The sequence below is a fragment of the Dipodomys merriami genome, unplaced genomic scaffold, assembly GCF_024711535.1.
Source record: "Dipodomys merriami isolate MVZ:Mamm:240054 unplaced genomic scaffold, mDipMer1.0.p SCAF_13, whole genome shotgun sequence".
NCBI lineage: Eukaryota > Metazoa > Chordata > Mammalia > Rodentia > Heteromyidae > Dipodomys > Dipodomys merriami.
Genome location: NW_027202604.1, coordinates 16,481,956 through 16,504,392, shown reverse-complemented (window position 1 = coordinate 16,504,392; position 22,437 = coordinate 16,481,956). Strand labels below are relative to the sequence as shown.

The following is a 22,437-nucleotide window of genomic DNA, read 5'->3' as shown; positions in this document are numbered from 1 at the left end:
GTCATGACAACAAAGAAGAGGGATTGATTGCTTTTACTTTGTGAAACTGAAGACATCATGCTTCTGTCTACTGACTGTGTGGACTAAAGCTCTGTTTTGAAGTATATGTTTATAGGTGGAGGGAAGGAGATTGAAGATGAACAAAGACCCAAACTGTACTAAGGTGTCCAGAGAACATCTAATAAATCAAAATAGTAGAGAAAAAAGAGAATATGAGATTAATTGAGAATATGATAGGTGGAGATATAGGTTGGAGTCATATGGGAAAATATTGCTCAAGTTTGGACTTTGTTTTGAAGATTTTAGGCATGAACGTATTTTATACTTGGATTTGAGTTTTAGAAGCAGTAGTAGGAGAAAAGCAACTGAATAAGAAAAGATTCCTACCTCTCCAAAGGACCTTGTTCTATTGGTTAAAACTCAGCTTGTATTTCTTCATCTTCTTCCTTTCCATTGACTTAAAAAAAAAACAAAACAACCCAGTATTGGGACTTAAACTCTTTGGTGCCAGGTTTGAGGCATAAATTCAGTGCCTGGGTGCTGTCCCTGAGCTGTTCTACTCAAGGCTAGCATTCTACCACTTGAGCCACAGCTCTACTTTCTCCAACTGGCTTTTGCTGTTATTTTGGAGATGGAGTCTCATGGATTTTTCTGCTCAGACTGGCTTTGAACCTCAGTCCTCTAAATGTCAGACTCTTGAGTAGCTAGTATTACAGGTACTAGGATACAGGCATGAGCCACCAGTGCCCAGCTCCTTTTCTCTTTTTATGAAGACGTAGGAAGAACTGCCCCCACCCTACCCAACATAGAATAATAGTAACTATGTTTTACCTTTCCATTTGAAATAGTAAAAACCAACACTGGAAATACATGACACTTTTTTTAAGGCATTGAGATGTGACAATAAAGGACCATGTTCCTTGTAAAGTGGGTGGAGGTTTCTTTTGAGGGGGTCAGGATTCTTTATATGCTGTATTTAATCTTCAAACAATGACAGTTTGATATCTTCTTTTCTGCTTTGGAAACCTATTTTTCATTTTGTCTGATTTCTCTGGTTAGAAATTCCAGTACTATAGTGAATGAAAAGGTGAAAGTGGGCATCTGTTGTTTTGTTCTAGATCTTAGAAGAAAGCTTTCAGGTTTTCATATTCGCTATGTTATCTGTTATCTTATTATAAATGGCTTTATTAATTAAAGTACATTCCTTATGCACTCAATTTGTTCAATTTTTTGAACCATGAAGCAATTTTGAAATTTATTAAATGCCTTTCTGCAGATGAATATTGAGATAATGATGTAGTTCACACTTTTGATGTGTTATATCATGTTTATTGATGTACCTATATTAATACATCCTTCCCAGCTCCTTGAGAAGTATTGATAAGTTGTTTATTTGAGATCTTCCTGCTTTTTTGATGTGGCATTGATTGCTATAAACTTCCCTCCATGAACTATTTTTGCTGTGCCCTATGGCTTTTGACATCTTGTACCTCTATTTTCTTTCTTTTCACCTGTCCTACGGCTTGAAGTCAGGGCCTGGGTGCTGTCTGTAAGCTGTTACCACTTGAGCCAAGCACCACTTCTGGCTTTTTCTGAGTAGTATATTGGAGATAAGAGTCTCATGTATTTTCCTGCATGGACTGGCTTTGAACCATGATCCTCAGATCTCAGCCTCCTGAGTACCTAGGGTTACAGGTGTAAGCCACTGGTGCCCAGCTCTTTTTTCATTTTTTAAAGAAAAAGTTTAAATTTCCCTTTTTATTTCTTCTTCAATTCACTAAGTGATTCAAAAGGAAGTCACTTGATTTCTATGTTTGCTTAGTTTCCATAATATTCTTGTTACTGATTTTAGTTTTATTACATTACAGTCAGAAAAGATTTTTTAATATTAAATTTAATTTTTAAGTTTCATTAAAAATGTCTTAACACTTATTTTGTGGACTACTCATATAATTCAACCTGGGAAATATTTTATGAGAAGAATGTATATTCAGTAGTTTTTTGATGAAATGTTCTTTAGATTTCTGTTAAGTTGGAGATGTCCTTTTACTCTGCTGCTTCTATTTTTGATGACTGTTAGGTTGGAGATGCCATTTAACTCTGATTTTTTTCTTCTTCTAATTTTTCTGTCTAGATAATTTGGCCAATGTGGAAAACATAGGGAAAATTTTTGTCTTTAGCAAAAAGAATGAATTCATATTATACGATTAAGAATTTTATCATGAAATAGCTCTATAAAATCAATGATAAATTAGAAATTTCTAATCTCTTATATTTAAACACTTTTTTTTAAGTTTATAGAAAAATTTTTCAATCTTGCCTCAGAAATAACACTTTTGCCTCAGTGGATTCATTTCCCTATGGTGCTTTTGGATTGTGAAGATTTGAAGATAGGCTTGACAAATAAAGCAAAAGCTTTTGCAAACTTATTATTAAATGACATAGTTTCAAAACATAGAAAAGAGAATGAGTGGTAAGTAGCATTAATTACCATAATAAGGCTAATAGCAATGACAATGTCATAGTTCATTTATAAATAATTTTGTTTAATATAACTTTTAAAGTTTAAAAATTTAAAATGGGGGGGAGGGGGAGAAGGGGGGGAAAGGAGAAGGATTGGGATGGGGGGGAGGGGGGAGGCTGGGAAGGGATGTGAAGGGTAAACACAGGAGGAGGCTGCAATGCTTGGTAAGAAATGTACGCATTATCCTGCCCATGTAATTATAACTCCTCTGTACAGTATGTTCACAAATAAAATTAAATTAAATAAAAAAAATAAAAAATAAAAAAAATTTAAAATAGTAGCTGTGAAAATTTCCAGAAAATTCTGTTACTTCCAATAAAATATCTGTACCTTATAAATATATAATGTTAAAGCAGACAAAAAGTTCTCCTGTTTCCTCCACCTACTTCTTGAAGTTTCTGTTTAAATTTTATACTTGAGATACAAGAGATATGTGTCACTAGGATAAGTGCAGAATCATTAAAGGGCATTTTGCTTATTTCTTAGATTAGTTTAACATCAGATTAGGCTACCTTGTACTCATCATATTATTTGCCGATTTTTGCGGAAATATCTCTCATTCAGGGGCTTATATTTTGGTCAATTAGAAAGAAAATGTCAGTTGGGCGCCAGTGGCTCACTGTAATCCTAGCTGCTAGGGAGATGAGATCTGAGGATTGCGATTCAAAGCCAGCCGGGGCAGGAAAGTAGTCCGTGAAACTCATCTCCAGTTAATCATCAGAAAACTGGAAGTGGCGCTGTAGCTCAAGTGGTAGAGTGATTGCCTTGAGCTAAAGAGCTGAGGCACAGTGCCCAGGCCCAGTTCAAGCCCCACAACTGACCAAAAAAAAGATAGAAAATGTCCTCTGAAGGATCATCTGTCTTGAAGAGATCATTAGCAAAATTTCTTAAATATGCCTTAATTTCATTTGAAAAATGAAATTTACAATTTTTATTGACATAGGATGCAATGTGAATTCTTTTAGATCAGTTAAACTTAATATTGTGTGATATATTGGTAAATGAACAAATTATTTTTAGGATACCAAGTTATAATTTTATAATAATCATAGTAACACAAGTATATTATGTGTCAATTACCATAAGTATAGTAAAGCAGAGTATTATGTCAGTATTTGTAGTGATTTTGAAGCAATTAAAGAACATGCATTAAAAGTTCCTGAGACAACAGAAGAGATGATGGAGGTGATAGCTTATGTTGAGAAAGCTCGGACTGTAGGAATAAAAGAATTGGCTGTGAGGATCCAGGTAAGAAACCTTTAATTTACATATTTTTGTTTTTCCATTGTGAAATATGTCATATAGATAGATAGATAGATAGATAGATAGATAGATAGATAGGTGGGTAGGTAGATAGAGAGAGAGAGAGAGAGAGAGAGAGAGAGAGAGAGAGAGAGAGAGAGAGAGAGAGAGAGAGAATTTATGAGAGTTAGGTAAATAATTCTGAGGTGAGGCTCAGGAGGTAGGATAACTCCAGAAGGCTTTCTCTGTGACTTTCTGATCATACCTTAATCTCTTTTTTCCCTCCTTTACATGTTTCCATTTGGCTTTTACAATAATTGTATATTTGATTTTCTTTAACTTCAGCAGTATTTTGTGCATTCTTAAATATGGACTTTTTGTGGTACTGGGGTTTAAACTCAGGGCCTTGCATTTTACTAGGCAAATGTTCTACCTCTGAGCCACTTCACTGGCCTTTGTCATTGGTTATTTTCAGGATAAGGCCTCCTTTTTCTCTGGGCGGATTTAGACTGTAATCCTCCATTTTGTACTTCCTGTGTCACGGAAGCACAGACATACACCACCGTATCCACTCGTTGATTGAAGAGCAGTCTTACAAACTTTTTCCCCCCTTGGGCTAGGGGGAAAATCCTCTGATTTCTGCCTTCCAATACCTAGGATAACAAGCATGAGCAACCATACCTGGCAACAATATGATTTATTTTTTTGGTGGGTTGTGGGCCTGAACTTAGGGCCTGGGCGCTGTCCCTGAGCTCTTCAGCTCAAGGCTAGCGCTCTACCACTTGAGCCACAAGGCCACTTCTGGCCTTTTCTGCTTATGTGGTGCTGAGGAATTGAATCCAGGGCCTCATGCATGCAAGGCAAGCGCTCTACCACTGAGCTACCTTCCCAGCCCCAACAATATGATTTTAAAAAATACTCTTTCTTTTATAGTTCCTACATCTAATAGTATACTAATAGTATACCTACTCATCTATTTTTAAATTTGAGCACTGGAAACAAGCATTCTGGTACCTGCCTAAAAAGCTTGAGGCTTTGAGTTCAAGTCCCAGCATCATCAAAACTCTTGTTTTGAGTTTTATTCTGTTCCAAAGACTTTTTTTTTTTTCCTGTCCTGGGGCTTGAACTCAGGGCCTGTGTACTGTCCCTTAACCTCTTTGTGCTCAAGGCTAGCACTCTACCACTCAAGCCACAGTGCCACTTCTGGCTTTTTCTGAGTGGTTTATGGGGGATAAGAGTCTCTCATACTTTCCTGCATGGGCTGGCTTTGAACCATGATCCTCAGATCTTAGCCTCCTGATTAGTGAAGTTTGAAAGACTTTTAAAACTGTAAACCATAAATTATTCTGAAAAAGTCACATATTGAAGATAAATCATACAATTTAAAATGTTATAAAGCAAATAGCCAATAATTATCATCCAAAGAAACAAATAGAACTAACACCACAGAAGACAAAGGGTTACAATTCCTTGTCTTTTCCTGATGCAAATATTTCTGACTTTTACAGTGATCACTTCTTGCTGTTGTCTTTATAGTTTTACCATCAAGATATGCATTTTTAGCTGGGCGCTGGTGGCTCATGCTTGTACTCTTAGCTACTCAGGAGACTGAGATTTGAGGATCATGGTTCAAAGCTAGCCAGGCAGAAAGTACATGAGACTCTTATCTCCAATAAACCACTCAGAAAACCAGAAGTGGTGCTGTGGCTCAAGTGCTGAACGCTAACCTTGAGCTGAAGAGCTGAGGGACAGCGCCCAGGACCAGAGTTCAAACCCCACAACTGACCAAAAAATAAAATATAATAATTAGGGCAAAATTGTTTTCCAAAGTAGTACTATTTTATAGCAGTAAACACAGATAGCTATTATTTTACATTTGAACTCATACTGAAAATAGAAAGTCTTTGTTAACAAACATTGAAAAACAAAATAAATCATAAGACTAAAAATAATTAAAAATCCTTTAATATCCAAAATTTCAAGGCATGCTGAACATTTGACCACCTTTTTCAATCATCTATAAAGAGGACCAAGAGTACTTTTGTATTAGGTCAGCTGCAAGTAAATTTTTTTTTTTTTTTTTTTTTGCCAGTTCTGGGACTTGATTTCAGGGCCTGAGCACTGTCCCTGAGCCTCTTTATGCTCAAGGATAGTGCTCTACCACTTGGGCACAGCACAACTTCTGGCTTTTTCTGAGTAGTTTATTGGCGATAAATCTCAGGGACTTTCTTCCCTGGGCTGGCTTTGAACTGCGATCCTCAGATCTCAGCCTTGTGAGTAGCTTGTGAGTAGCTAGGTGTAAGCCACCTGTGCCTGACTGAAAACTTTTTGCCAGTATAAAAGTACAATGGTTTGGCTTGAAGCCATATCCATGCTGCAGCTATTGAAATACCTGTGTGATTATGATTAGGAAAGTGTAAAAACTTAGTTAATAATTTGAAAGAACATTAGACATTGTTCTCTTTTCCATAATGCCTTAGAATTCCCATATGGTGTGTTACATCTAGGGTTTCTTTTGTAGGAATCCAAACGCCAAATGAATTACTTTTTAGATGTTTATCTATATCCTCCAGAAGACTTAGCTTTAAATGCAAATGTCCTCATGTGGCCAAAGAAAATTAATCCCATCTTTGATGAAAATGATGAGGTAAATATATTTTTAGTCTGTATTTTTTATTCTGACATTTTAAGCACAGTTAATATTCATATTTACTTGCCATCTAACTTTTAAAACTTCTGTGTCAATATACACTTGAGTATCGTAAGATTTATATCCTTTCTGGGTTAGGACAGGCATTTAGGGTTAACTTACAAGTGTTGGGAACTAGCAGTAGACAACTCAGAACTATTTTGTAAATTAATAATAGTGAGCATAAACTAAGTGCTTTTCATTTCAGTCACCATTCATAAAGGACAAGTGTTTAGTTATTTATTTTTAGTTTTATTGCCAAGGTGATGTACAGAGGGATTACAATTACATATGTAAGGTAGTAAGTACATTTCTGTTGAACATTATTAACCCCTCCCTCATTTTTCTCCCACTTTCCCTTTGCCCCAGTCTCCCCCCCAAGTTGTAAAGTCCATTTCTAGCATGTTGTCTTGTATCACTGTTGCATTGCTCGCCTTCTCTATTTTTACTATTTTTATAGATGAGAAAAAAAGAAAGTCAGCGAAGTTGAATAATTCACTCAATATCATAGATGTAAGAGGTAGCAGATTCAGGATTCTGTATCAGATTGAATGTAGTTCAAAATTTGAAAAAGCTCAAAATTTGAAAAAGTCCTAATGTGAAGCAGTTTATGATAATTTGGGAGGTAAAATGGAGCATTAATACAAAGCATGGGTTTCAATCAGATAAACCAAGGCTTTAATCTAGACTTTATCTTTTGTGATTTTGTGACCTTGGATATGCCTCTTGATTTCCATAAGACTCAATTTCTTCATCTCTGAAATGAAATAATAATAGCTGTGATAATGTAGGTATAGTATATAATAGTTACTCATACATGAACTTTGTTTAATAAATGGTAGCCTTTACTATTGTCCTAGAACCAATAAGTATATAATTAATAAACAGGAGTTGTGAAGGTCACTTTGGAGAGACCTAGAAAAACTTTACTGTATGGTTTATTCTTTGCTTTTTTTTTTTTTTTTTTTGGTGCCAGTCCTAGGCTTAAATTTAGGTCCTGGGCACTGTCCCTGAGATTTTTTGCTCAAGGCTAGCACTCTAGCACTTGAGTCACAGCTCCACTTCTGGCTTTTTGGTGGTTAATTGGAGATAAAAGTTTCATATTCTCTTCTGCCTAGCTGGCTTTGAACCATGATCCTCAGATCTCAGCCTCCTGAGTAGCTAGGATTTCAGGCATGAGCCAAAAGTGCCCAACTATTCTTTGTATTTTTTTTTTGGCGGGGGGTCCGGTCATGGGGCCTGAACTCTGGGCCTGGGCTCTGTCCCTCAGCTCTTCAGCTCAAGGATAGCACTCTACCACTTGAGCCACAGCGCCACTTCTGGCTTTTTTCTTTTTGCTTATGTGGTGCTGAGGAATTGAACCCAGGGCCATGCGAGGCATGCAAGGCAAGCACCCTACCACTGAGCCACCTTCCCAGCCCTTCTTTGCATTTTTATCAGTCATTAAAGATATATTTTGTTGTTGTTGTTGTTGTTGTTGGTTGAGGGGCTTGAACTCAGGGCCTGGGTTCTATCCCTGACCTCTTTTGCTCAAGGCTAGCACTGTACCACTTTGAGCCACAGCTCCACTTCTGGTTTTTGACTGGTTAATTGGAGGTAAGAGTCTCACAGGGACTCTACTGCCTGGGTTGGCTTTGAACCATGATCCTTGGCCTCCAGAGTAGCTAAGATTACAGGTGTGAGTGACTGTCACATAGACGAAGACAATGTTTTACTTTTGTATTTTTCATCTGGTGGTTTTAATTATTTAGAAAGCATTCACATTTCTTATTTGATAACTCTTTACCATGCACCACAATAATTAGCAGCATTAAATTGTTTTTTAAACAGCTCATTGAGACTGTTAAGCATAAGAGAGAAAATGAACTAATAATCAAGAGGGAGAAACTGATTTTGGAACTAGAAAAAGAATCACGCCGTATGGAAGAGTTTGCTGAATATGCAGAGTTGGATCGCATGCAACAGGTGAGAAGTCTTTAAGGCAATGGCTGTTGCAAACCATACATTCATACAGAATATTTTAGCATAAATTTTAAGTGCAGGAGAAAACATATCCTATGTCAAAAGATTTACTTGATGTTTTAGTTTTGTACTAATTGATCTTTTTTGTGACTTAGTTTTCTATTTGTAAAGTAGATATAACAGCCATTTTTGGTTTTCTACCATAGCAATGTTGTGAAGTTAATAGGAGCATATTCTATGTAACATCATACAATCTCATTTCTATAATAATACTGAGATGAAAATTACTTGCTTTCAGTATGTGATCGATGTAAGACAACTACAAAAGCGTATTCAGGATTCTGAAGAGGCAGTTCAGTTTATCAATAAAGAAGAGGAACTTTTCAAATGGGAATTGACAAACTATCCTGAACTGGATAAATTAAAAGTTACCATTGAACCCTATCAGAAATTTTTTAATTTTGTCTTGAAGTGGCAGCGAACAGAAAAACGGTAATTTCTAGAATGTAATATAGATTAAGCAAAAAAATTAAAGGCATACATAAAATAAAAATTTTACTTTTTTGGTTAAAAGTGTAAAAATAGGGTTGGGAAGGTGGCTCAGTGGTAGAGTGCTCTCCTAGCATGCATGAAGCCCTGAGTTCGATTCCTCAGTACCACATACACAGAAAAAGCCAGAAGTGGCACTGTGGCTCAAGTGGTAGAGTGCTAGCCTTGAGCTCAGGAGCTCAGGGACAGTACTCAGGCCCTGAGTTCAAGTACCACAACTGACAAAAAAAGTGTACAAATAGGGCTTACTCATTTACTTGAGTAAAAACCAAATATTATCTTAGAGAAGATTCAAATGATGCTAATAGACCACCTAACCTTTCTGGTATCTGGTATTCTAGAGCCAATTCACTTATATTTATTTGGATAGTGTCTGTTACCTATTTGTAATTAGATACATATGTTAGCAGGTACAGTATACCTAAAATGACAGTTTTAGTTCTGTTTCTCTGCCTTCAGCTCTGTGTATGTGACTTTGCCTTCACTTACAAAACTGAGGGGTGTAGCCTAAAGCTTCTCTAGTGTCTCTCTACAATTCAAAAGTCTTAGTTTAATTGTTTTTTTAAATTCAGGTGGATGGATGGAGGGTTTTTGGACCTCAATGGGGAAAGTATGGAAAGTGATGTAGATGAGTTTTCCCGAGAAATTTTTAAGACACTGAAGTTTTTCCAAACAAAGCAAAAAAAAGAGTTGCAAGAAAAAAGAAAAGCAGCAAGAAGACGATCCCTGATGGAAGAGAAAGTTGAAGAAGAAGCAAAAGAAAATCCTACTATTACTATGTGTTCTACAGTAATGGAACAGATAAGGGTTTTTAAGGTATAAACACATTTAATGGAATTGGAATATTTTCTCAAGTTTGTGTTGTGAATTGATTTTATGGTTTTATACTTTTTGTATAATGGCCAGCTTTTAACCAGCATTATCTTAGTAGGCATCTGACTAAAGATAAACAAATCTTAATACATCATGTCTCTGGCCATTGTAATTTGTTTAAGGATAAGTCTGTGACCTAATCAGAGCTAATTGAACGATGAATTGTAGCCACTTGGAGTAGCCCAACAAGAACATACATAAAAGGTCAGGTCTGGTAATAAGTACACAAAGAGTTCCTCTTATCAAAGAAAGGGTAGTAGAAAGTTTCTTAGACCTGTTATGGCATATTGCACATGTCTTGAAAATGATACCCAATTAGCATTTGGAAACAAGAAAATTACACCTTTTGTTGTTGTTGTTGTTGTTGTTGGTTGTGGGGCGTGAACTCTGGGCCTAGGTACTGTCACTCAACTCTTCAGCTCAAGGCTTGCGCTCTACCACTTGAGCCACAGCACCACGTCTGGCTTTTTTTCTGCTTATGTGGTGCTGAGGAATCAAACTCAGGGCCTCATGCATGCAAGGCAAGCACTCTACCACTGAGCCACCTTCCCAGCTCCAGATTACACCATTTTTATGATACAGTATAATACAATTTTTAACTTTCTATTGATTTAACAGAATATCTGAGACAATCAATGTAAGAAGAGGAAAAGTTTATTTTGGCTTACAGTTTCAGAGGTTGAAGCCCGTGCTTAGTAGACCCCATTGCTTTTTGGCCTGTATATCATTTGTGGCAGGAGTGCATGACAGAGCAAGCTGCTCACTTTATGGACAGAAAGCAGAGAGGGGATAGTAGAGGAACAGAATGGAGAAGAGAGAATAGAAAATGAATTAAAGAAGAGCAAAAAAGAAAGATTGGAGGAGTTCTAATATCCCTACCATGGGTGTGCTTACGTGTGACAGGAAGGGGCTGGGAAGGTGGCTCAGTGGTGGAGTGCTTGCCTCCCATGCAGAAGCCCTGGGTTTGATTCCTCAGTACCACATAAATAGAAAAAGCCAGAAGTGGCACTGTGGCTCAAGTGGTAGAGTGCTAACCTTGAGCAAAAGAAGCTCAGGGACAGTGCTCAGGCCCCTAGTTCAAGCCCCAGAAGTGGCAAACAAAGCAAAATATATGATAGGAAGACTTCCAAATAGGTACTTCCTCCTAATTGTACCATGAGCTGGGGACCAAGCCTTTAACAGATATTTCGGGCACACTTACCCAAGCAAAAACTAAGCAAATAAGAGAGAGATGTGGCTCAAGTGGTAAAATATCTGCCTAACAAACATGAGGCTCTGAGCTTAAGCCCCTGTATAGTCAAAGGGGAGTAAAAAGACATTTGGCCTTTCATCTCTTATTTATTTCACTGATAAAGATAGAGTAATAACAGTTTTTTACAGTTAATTCCAAAGGCAGTGTGAAAGCAGTTCCAGTTTTAGTAGTTCTAGTGTCTATATCTGTCCATCTATTTTTCTCATCTCTAACTCAGATGATCAAGTTACCACTTTCTTGTATACACTTAAAGAATTTTGTTAAACATATAATAATGGGACTATATATATTACTTTTCCATCTCTTTTGCATAAAATTTAGCATTATATATGTATACAAAGATTTCCCTTTTTTGCTTAATGTATTTTGTAGATTTTTTTGTCACATAGAGCTTCTTTACTTTTTTTACACCTACATAATGTTTCATTATATGGGTGTAGTATAGTTCATCTAACCATTTCCCTAAAGATAGAGATATTTTCATTTTTTGTCAGTACTCAATGGGGTTTGAACTCAAGACCCCACACTTGCTAGGCTGGTACTCTATTATTCAAGCCACACTTCCAACCCTGACTTTTGGTTGTTATTTTGGAGATGGAATCTTGTAGTTTTCAGACCTTGAACTATAATATTCCATATCCTACCCTCTTGAATAGCTATGATTATAGGTGAGCCTGTGGGTACCCAACATGGATGGGTATTTTTTTTTTTCTGGTCCGGTCGTGGGGCCTGAACTCTGGGCCTGGGTGCTGTCCCTCAGCTCTTCAGCTCAAGGCTTGCAATCTACTACTTGAGCCACAGAGCCACTTTTGGCTTTTTTCTTTTTGCTTATGTGGTGCTGAGGAATCGAACCCAGGGCCTCAGGCATGCAAGGCAAGTGCTCTACCACTGAGCCACCTTCCCAGCTCCATGGATGGGTATTTTGATTGTTTATATTGTTTGACCTTGTAACAGCAAAGCAAATTGTAGAAGAGCAAATGCTAGTTGAATTATCTTCTAAAAGTGGCATATTTACAACTCTAAGTGATCTCTATCTATCTATCTATCTATCTATCTATCTATCTATCTATCTATCTATCTATCTATTTTTATATATTTCTTACCAGCAGAATATCACTTTAGATTTTTGGTAATCTATTAAAGTAATTTTTATTTTTCTTATTATAAGAAAAGTATTTTAAACATTAAAAACGGCTTCATATTTTTCTTGTGATGTATATGTATATATTTTTAAGTATGAGAGACTAGGCTTTTTATAGGCTTTTTTATAAATGTTTTTTATTTGTTTTTTGGCTACTTTATGATAGATTTTGCCTTGAATATGCTCTTTGTTGTTAATTTACCAATCTTTTTCTTAAGACTATTGGATTTGGAATTATAGTTTAAAATACTTTCTTAACTGGGTGCAGGTGGCTCATGCCTATAATCCTAGCTACGCAGGAGGCTGAGATCTGAGGACTGTGGTTCAAAGCCAGCCGGGGCAAGAAAGTCCATGAGTCTCTTATCTCCAATAAACCACTCAGAAAACTGGAAGTGGTGCAGTGGCTCAAGTGATAGAATGATAGCCTTGAGCTGAAGAGCTGAGGGATAGAGTTCAGGTCCAGAGATCAGTCCCCATGACCAACAAAATCAACAACAACAAAAAACTTTCCTGATTCAAATATAGATTTCCTAGTATTTTAAAAGTACTTACTTAGTATTTTTTATAGTTTACTGTTCGCTAATATTTTCTATTATTTTAAGTGTATAATTTGCTTATATTCTAGTAAGGTTTTGCAGTTATATTCAAAAATGTTTATCACTCATCTTTTCTTGATTCAATGATACAGTCACCATGCTGTACCCTAGACCTTTAGGATATAACTTATCTTGCTGAAAAGTTGATACCCTTTTACTAATATCTTTTTATTGTACTTACCTTTGTTGTTCTGTTTTTATGAGTTCAACATTTTTAGCTTCTATATATAATTGCAAACATACAATATCTGTCTTTCTCTGAATTGTTTCACTTAAGCCTAGTGCTCTCAAGATGTATCTATATTGTTATGAATGGCAGGATTTCATTTTTTATGGCTAAATAATATTTTAATTATGTGTACATATAAATATGACTCATTTTCTTTATTCATTCATCAGCTGATGAAGGTAGGGTTTCTCCCCCCTCCATATTTTTTTGGCTACTTTTAATAATGCTACAATAAGTATGGGTAAACAAACCTCTTAAAAATGTTGATTTTATTCCTGTAGATTCATTCCCAGAAGTAAAATTACTGCTACATGAAAATATCAACATAAATCACAAACCAATAGTGAAACAAATTAAAATTACTATGAGTGATTAATCATCTTTATCTATTAGAATGATTATTCTCAAAAAAGATAAGATAGTAGAAATGTGAAGAAAAAGGAACCCTTATGCACTATTGGCTCAAGTGGTAAAGTGCTAGCCTTGAGCTGAAGAGCTGAGGGAGTGCCCAGGCCCAGAGTTCAGGCCCCACGACCGGACCCAAAAACAAAATAAAACAATAAAACCTGTTCAACGGTCATGGAAAATATATTTCTCAAAAAATTATAGCCAGGCACTGGATAATATGGTAGTTACATTTTTAACTTTTGTTTTTTGCTGGTCCTGGGACTGAACTCAGGATGTGGGTGCTTCCCTGAGCCTCTCTGTATTGAAGACTAGAGCTCTACCATTTGAGCCACAGTGCCACTTCTGGATTTTTCTGAGTAGTCTATTGGAGATAAGTCTCACAGACTTTCCTTCCTGGGCTGGCTTTGAACCATGATCCTTGGATCTCAGCCTCTTGAGTAGCTAGGATTACAGGCATGAGCCTGGCTATTTTTAATTTTTTGAGAAATATATTTTCCATAATTGTTGTATTGGTTTACATTCCTACCAATAGTGTATAATGGTTTTTCTCCACATCTCTACTATTTTATCTTTTTTTTTTTTTTTTTTTTTTTGTCGGTCATGGGGCCTGAACTCTGGTCCTGGGCGCTGTCCCTCAGCATTTCAGCTCAAAGCTAGTGCTTTGCCACTTGAGCCACAGTGCCACTTCCAGCTTTTTCTGCTTATGTGGTGCTGAGGAATCAAACCCAGGGCCTCATACATGGAAGGCACACACTCTACCACTGAGCTACCTTCACAGCCCATATCTTATCTTTTTGGAGAATAATCATTTTAATAAAGATTATTACTCATAGTAATTTTAAATTGTGTTTCACTGATGGTTAGTGAGTTAGGTTGACATTTTCATGTGCCTATAACACTTATTTATAGTCTTGTGTTCTAAGTGTATGTAGGCAAGGGTCAATCTGGAACATATACCCAGGGATAAGATTGCTGAGTGTTAAAATATATGGTGGTTTAGTTTTACTAGAAAATGCCAAATTGTCTGTTAATTTAAACTCCCATCCAGGCCTGCTTTTATATTACAGGTTACTTAATTCCTTTACTCTAGTAGATATAAAATTATATATTAATGTGATTTTAATGTATACATCTCCAATTTCTAAAACCTATATCTTACCTTTGTATTTTCTTCATTAAACAGTATTGACTGTGAGTTTTATAAGTTGGTAATATTCTATATAGTTAATTCAGATATAGCACTAAGTAGAGCAAAACATCCTTTCCCCATAGAACTTTCTACTACTTGCTTTTCACATTTTTTTCTCTAAATTCCTATTTATGACTTTGAATCTTTCTGTAGCCAGTTTTTCCATGTGTGTTCTGTTTGTCACAATTGTTAATTTATGGGATTTTAGAATAATATATCCTAGATAATAACCCCTTGATACTTATATGTCATGGTATACATCTCTATTTATTTTAGAGTTGTTTAATAAAGTTAAAAAAGTTAAAGTTAATAAAGTTAAAATACTCTCCCAACTAGCTTTGCATGTTTGGTCACACACAGATTTCACAGGTACTTTGTTTTGTTTTTTCTTGTTGTTGCTGTTACTACTGTCAATGGCTATTTTTGTTAAGTATATTTTTAGCTGTGGCTATAGAATATCTATATAGAAAATTCAACTTAATTTTTTTTATTAGTTTAATATCCAGCCACTGAATAGTCGCAATTTTTAAATATGTAATCCTGATTTTTTAAATGAAGATTATTGGACTGGCTGGGACACTCAACACACTATTGGTTACAATTAGTAACTAACATAGTTATCTTGCTCCTGCTTTTAAGAAAAATATTAACTATTTTATTCTCAAACAAAAGTAACTTTAAATTATATATTGTTATAATACATATTTTATGGTCAGATAATGTAGGAAGCACAAGAAGATGGTTAATTTTTTTTATCTCATTCTTCAGAGATAAAGATTTGATATACTTTAGCATTTTGGTAAGATACTTTTTTCCCATTCACGTGTGTACATATATTTAAGAATATATGTTAATATGTAAGAATTTATAATTTCTAAAATTCTACAGCTTTAACTACCATAGTTATCACATACTTCAATATCTTACAGAACAAGAAGAATGAGGGGTTATTCTTTTTTACTTTAATAATTATCTTGGCTATTTTTACATGCTTATTGTTGCAGATGAACTTTTTTCTTTTTTTCAAATATAATTGAAATTTTGACCATACTCAGATGATTACATTAAACAATAAATGCAATATTCATACTGTCAAGCCTTCATTGATAAAATCTATGTGTTTGAAAGTCACATGACACTATTGTTTATATTTTTGCTACCAGGAATATATTCCTACTGTCTCCATTCTGTGCAATCCAGGCATGAGAGCTCGTCACTGGAAACAGATGTCAGAAATTGTAGGTTATGACTTGACTCCAGACTCTGGTACTACACTAAGAAAAGTTCTAAAGTTAAACCTTGCACCATACTTAGATAAATTTGAAGTGATAAGTGCAGGTGCAAGCAAGGTAAGCAAAAATATTAGCTTAAAAATAAAATGTGTAGTTTAAGCTAATAGTTACTTTATTGTTATTTAAAATGTATAGTATTATATGGTAGGAGGAGGAGTTGGACAGAAAAATGATAAATTCAAGTCATTGCATACACACAGAAGGTGCTTGCTTGCCTAGAATCTAAATTAGAAATTGCTTATTTGACCTCTTTCTCATTCTGATATGAGTAGATGATATGCCGCTACTAATACATAATTATTCCATTAAGAATCCTGAATTGGGTCTTTCCAGTTGCATATAATGCCAAAAGGAAAGATGTCCAAAGAAGATGGCTGAGCCTCTGCTACCACAGAGAAGCAGGCGGCCAAGAAAGTGGTAGATCCTCTATTTGAGAAAAAACCCAAGAACTTAATTGGATAAAACATCCAGCCCCAAAGGGATCTGACCTACTTTGTTAAATGACCCCATTACATCTGGCTGTAGCCCAAAAGGGCTATCCTGTACTAGCAATGGAAAGTAAGCTTTTGTCTAGGTCTTTGATTGCCAAACAGCCACACAACTGCTTACTCTTGTCCACAAGTACAGTAGGCAGAGCAGAGGCTGAGCCTGTTAGCCTAGGCAGAGAAGAAAGCTGCTGGCAAAGACACATCTCTAAGAGACCACCTATTCATCCAGAAGAGGTCAGTACTGCCACTGGCTTTGTAGAGGACAGAAAGGCTCAGCTGGTATTGATTGTTAAAGATGTGGATTCTATTGCCCTGTGTTGCAAGATGGGAGGTTCCTGACTGCATCATCAGGGAGAAGGCCATGCTGGGATAGCTACTACACAGGAAAATGTGTACCAGGGTTCCCTTCAACATAGGCTAACTCAGAACACAAAGGAACTCTGGTGGAAGCTATTAGGACAAAATACAATGATGGATAAGATGAGGAGGATATCCCAGAGGAGATGATGTCTTGAGTCCAAATTTTTAGTTCACATTAGCAAGCTGAAAAAGTCTAAGGCAAAAAGATGGGCCAATAAATGCGTAATTCCTCAATTACCATCATTATCATCCTGGCTAGATACATGTGAAGTATCTGTGTTCCAGCAGAATAAGTATGGCTCTAGACAAAAAGGTCTTGAAATAAAAGGAAAAGATTGGATTGCAGCTTTCCCACAAGAAAGGGTACTTCAGAGAAAGTCCAGGAAGTATTTTATTCTGTTGTGCATTTTAACATTGACTGTAGTTTTTATAGCAAGTGAATTCTTAAAAAACTTTTTTTTAGGATTTTAAAAAATAATAATTTTTTTCTAGCAAAAAGATTTTCTACTGTAGTAACAGATTATCTTAAGGAAATGATAGGGCAGTGCATGATATCCGTATTGAATATCTTAGAAGAGGTAAGTGAAATAAGTTTCTTAGTTTCCTTCCCATTGTTTCTCCATTTCTCCCTTTTAGGAATTTTCTTTAGAGAAAGGCATGCATACAATGATGGCAATTTGGGATGATATTTCTTTTCATATAAGTTTGTATCGTGATACTGGAGTCTGTATTCTTTCTTCAGTGGATGAGATTCAGGCAATCCTTGATGATCAAATTATAAAAACTCAGACAATGAGAGGCTCACCTTTTATCAAACCATTTGAGAAAGAGATCAAGGTATATTATATATGATAGACTGCTGTTGGTCATTTATGAAAATTGTAATTTTATTACATATTTCCTCTCTTGGACAGAGGTCCATTTATTGAATAGCTTTACATTTCTAGCTTTGTTTGATTTTTATGCTGAGGATCAGACTCAGGGCCTCATTCTTGTTAGGTGAGCACTCTACTACTGAAGCTACATACCCATCTCTTAAACAGTTTATTCAAATTATATCAAGGCAATACTTCTATGATCAGAAAATTGACTCATTAAGATACAGAAGCATATGTCAAGATTAGTGTAGAAGGGGAAACAAAGGAGGAGGCAACAATGCTTGATAAAAAATGTACTCATTATCTTACCCATTCTTCTGTACAGTATTTTCACAATAAAAAACAAAAAAACCCCAAAAAGATTAGTGTAGAAATATATGCAGTGGACCAAAGACATTTAACTCTAGCAGTTTTGAGAAGAGAAATACATTTTAGTAAATTCTTCTCCAATGGTAATGATAGATTTGGAAGGAAAACAATCTCTCTCTCTGTTTCCCTCTCTCCTGTCTTTTTCTCTCTCCTTTCCTCTTGTCTCTGTCTGTCTCTGTGTCTCTGTTTCTGTTTCTCTCTTGGTCTTTTGGCAATTTTTTTTCTCTCTCTTTTTTTGTTAGTCCTGGGGCTTGAATGCTGGGCCTGGGAGCTATCCTTGACCTCTTCACTTCAAGGGGAGTGCTCTACCACTTGAACCACAGCACCACTTCCAGTTTTCTTAAGACTTCCAGAAAAGTCTTAAGGACTTTTCTGCCCGGTCTGGCTTTGAACCACAATCCTAAGATCTCAGTCTCCTGAATAGCTAGGATTACAGGTGTGAACCACTGGCATTGGCTAACAATTCTCTTAATTGTATTGATATAGAGCAGGACTTCTCATCCTAGCCTTGTTGATATTTTGGGCCAAGTAATTCTTTGTTATTGGGACTTTTCAGTTATAATAGGTACTTCAAAGCTGCTTCTGCTAAAAACAAAACAAAAAAAGTGACTTCTTACTTGGCCCACAAGTTAACTGAAAGTTGGATAAAAGCTTGCCATCCCTGCCTCTGTTTCACATCTATCTCTTTTACTCTGAGTCCTTTTCTCATATGCAGCTATCTTGGGTTCTGGGAAGGACAGGACTGATCAATAACATCTTTTGAACAAAGGTCTGAAACTACCTTCAAGAAACGAATAGCAACACTTCCTATGACACCCTCTCTCGCAAATGAACCATAAACAGTAATTATCCCATTGGAACTAGATTCCTCCCTTCAATATCGACTTCTCCGGAATTCTTTCCAAAACTACAACAGAGACAGTGATCAATCAGGCCAACTCTACCAGGGATAATTTAACTATCCATACCTTTCTCTTTCTGCTCCAATTCTTTCTTTCTTTCTTTTCTTTTCTTTTCTTTCCTTCCTTCCTTCCTTCCTTCCTCCCTCCCTCCCTCCCTCCCTCCCTCCCTCCCTCTCTCTCTCTCTTTCTTTCTTTCTTTCTCTCTCTCTCTTTCTTTCTCTCTTTCTTTCTCTCTCTTTCTCTCTCTCTTTCTTTCTTTCTCTCTTTCTTTCTCTCTCTCTTTCTTTCTCTCTCTCTTTCTTTCTCTCTCTCTTTCTCTCTCTCTCTTTCTCTCTCTCTCTCTCTCTCTTTCTCTCTCTTTCTCTCTCTCTCTCTTTCTCTCTCTCTCTCTTTTTCTCTCTCTCTCTTTCTCTCTCTCTCTCTCTCTTTCTCTCTCTCTTTCTCTCTCTCTTTCCCTCTCTTTCTCTCTCTCTTTCTCTCTTTCTCTCTCTCTTTCTCTCTCTCTTTCTCTCTCTCTTTCTTTCTTTCTTTCTTTCTTTCTTTCTTTCATCAGTCGTAGGGCCTGAACTCTGGACCCCTGGACATTGTCCCTCAGCAATTCAGCTCATTCAGCTCAAGGCTAGCGCTCTACCACTCGAGCCACAGAACCACTTCCAGGTTTTTCTGCTTATCTGGTGCTGAGGAACCGAACCCAGGGCTTCATGAATGCAAGGCAAGCACTCTACCACTGAACCACTTTCCCAGCCCCAACTTTTTCTCTATTTAATGCTCAGGTCTACACTCTGAAAATGGGCTGAAGTTGCTTACTTTGCATTTTCCTGTGGCAAAGCTGTGCTTTTCATTGGATAGCTGGTGCCCTTCATCACTGCCTTTTATAACAATTGTCTTTTTGTTTGATGTATTGGGCAAGTGCCTGATCCTGATGTTTTGGGGCCGTTGGAAGTTGGACTTCTGGTACAGAACTCTTACTATACTATCAATTATAGGACATTGGCAGTATTTCTGTATCTAACCACTAGGTAGTTGTAGTATCTTCTTCTCCCTGTCAGCTATGATAACAACATTGTGATAGTTCCAGATACTGTCAAATGTACGAAGCAAAATGCACAAAAGAGGGGCTGAGAAGGTGGCTCAGTGGTAGAGCGCTTGCCTTGCAAGCTAGAGGCCCTGGGTTCGATTCCTCAGGACCACATAAGCAAAAAGAAAAAAAGCCAGAAGTGGCACTGTGGCTCAAGTGGTAGAGCGCTAGCCTTGAGCTGAAGAGCTGAGGGAGAATGCCCAGGCCCAGAGTTCAGGCCCCACGACCGGACCCCCCCCCCAAAAAAAAAACCCCACAAAAGTTAATAATCACTGCTGTAAAGTAGGATATATTCTTTTGGAACCTGGACTATATTTTTTACAGATTAGAGAAGTGGTTTAAATAACTTTATAATCACGTACAAATGTAAATTCCAATGATACAGGAAAACCTCAGACCTCAAATTTTTCTAAGCCTATGTGAGATACCCACAAGCTACCTTATTAGCTATTTTATATTGATACAAAAATATTGTGAATTTTAAATAAGTTTTGTTATAATTTACAGTTTTTTAAAGGAATTTGGTTATTTAATTTATTATGCTTTTAATTAAGGCCTGGGAGGACCGTCTGATTCGAATACAAGAAACGATTGATGAATGGTTAAAAGTTCAAGCTCAGTGGCTGTACTTGGAGCCCATCTTTTGTTCTGAAGATATCATGCAGCAGATGCCAGAAGAAGGACGTCAATTTCAGACAGTGGACAGACATTGGAAGGATATAATGAAATTTTGTGCAAAAGATCCAAAGGTGAAATGTTTGGTTTTTCTCTTCGGAGTAGGTGAATTTTTATTTTTGGATAGTAAAGAAAACATTTGAGCCAGGTACTGGTTTCTCATATCTGTAATTCTAGCTACTCAGGGAGGCTAAGATCTGAGCATTGCAGTTCAAAGCCAATCCAGGCAGTAAAGTCCGTGACATTCTTATCTCAAACAAACTACTCAGAAAAAGCCAGAAGCTCAAGTGGTAGAGCACTATCTTAGAGCACAAAAAAGCTCAGGGGCAGTGTGTAGGCCCAGAGTTCAAGCTCCAGGACTGGAAAAAAAAAAACATTCACCTCCACCCCCAACCTGATAGCAAAAATAAAATCTATGTACTATGTACTGATTGGAAAGCTCATAAAAACACAAGAATGTTTAAAAAGTTAAAGTAATTTATTTCTAATTAATACAGTACAATTCTAATATTTATTTATGTAATGGAGCTACTTCAAGTGTACATTAAATTCACTTCTGCTATGTTCTCCTCGCTTCAGAAATTAAATCGATAATAAAACAAAGATGGGGAAATAATGGATAAGAACAAGTGATTCTCTATATGCTTGGGAGAGATGAACTAAAAAAATATCCTCAGTCTTAATCCCTGTGCCTCTCTCCTCATGAGCATAGCACCTATTGCATGCGATTCTAATGTTCACAGGCCATGTGCTTTATCATACATGCACACATAGACCATAGCTATACATCTACTTTTTTATTGTTATTTTTAGGAGTTGTACAAAGGGGTTGTAATATCAAAAGTCAAGTTATGTATACAATGCTTCATATATACTTTTTTTTAAATTTAATTTAATTTTATTTGTGAACATACTGTACAGAGGAGTTACAATTACATGGGCAGGATAATGCGTACATTTCTTACCAAGCATTGCAGCCTCCTCCTTTGTTTACCCTTCACATCCCTTCCCAGCCTCCCCCCTCCCCCCCAATCCCAATCCCAATCCTTCTCCTTCCCCCCCCTTCCCCCCCACCCCCCCCCACCGACGTTGTAAAGCTCCTTTTGGACATGACAACTTGTACTTCTCATTGTTGCAACAGGTTTACCTGTATCCTTAAACAACTGGTTTTTCCCCATCTCCTCCACAAGTTATACTGACATCAAATATAGTGAAAGCAAGGGTTATACTGTGGGGGAGGGACATACAAAGCAACAAAGAGATAATCTTATAAATGCGTTAGAAACACATGCATAAAAGAAAAAAACATTAAAATACATATCTAAGGGTTCATTTTCCTGACATCACATTATCTGTATTTTTCCACTTGACTCATACATCTACTAGATATTACAAATAAGGGAAACCATGGGACCTATGTTTCTTTGGGCCTGGCTTACTTCACTTAATATAATTTTTTCCAAGTTTTTCCATTTCCTAACAAATGGGGCAATGTCATTCTTTCTGATGGAGGCATAGAATTCCATTGTGTATATATACCACATTTTCTTGATCCATTCATCTACTGAGGGGCATCTGGGTTGGGTCCATATCTTAGCTATGGTAAATAATGCTGCAATAAACATAGTTGTGCTGGTAGCTTTAGTGTGGTCTTGTTTGTAAACATTTGGGTAAATGCCCAAAAGTGGGATTGCTGGGTCATAGGGGAGTTCTATGTGAAGTCTTTTGAGGAACCTCCATA

At 36.6% G+C, this 22,437-nt stretch overlaps 1 protein-coding gene and 1 pseudogene across 3 annotated transcripts in view; both read left to right on the top strand.

The window, feature by feature from the left end:
- Dnah12 (dynein axonemal heavy chain 12) overlaps positions 1–22,437 on the top strand; it is a 167,218-nt gene that overhangs the window by 19,081 nt on the left and 125,700 nt on the right. The window contains exons 12-20 of one of the 3 annotated variants that reach the window (XM_070018738.1): positions 2,295–2,473; positions 3,637–3,772; positions 6,288–6,413; positions 8,286–8,420; positions 8,716–8,909; positions 9,539–9,782; positions 15,818–16,003; positions 17,431–17,631; positions 20,576–20,770. In XM_070018738.1, the coding sequence (XP_069874839.1) occupies positions 2,295–2,473; positions 3,637–3,772; positions 6,288–6,413; positions 8,286–8,420; positions 8,716–8,909; positions 9,539–9,782; positions 15,818–16,003; positions 17,431–17,631; positions 20,576–20,770 (1,596 nt within the window). The remainder of the gene's footprint in view (positions 1–2,294; positions 2,474–3,636; positions 3,773–6,287; positions 6,414–8,285; positions 8,421–8,715; positions 8,910–9,538; positions 9,783–15,817; positions 16,004–17,430; positions 17,632–20,575; positions 20,771–22,437) is intronic. The other 2 variants (XM_070018739.1, XM_070018740.1) reach the window with 2 other exon arrangements.
- Positions 16,289–16,913, top strand: LOC138824575 (large ribosomal subunit protein eL8 pseudogene; annotated as a pseudogene).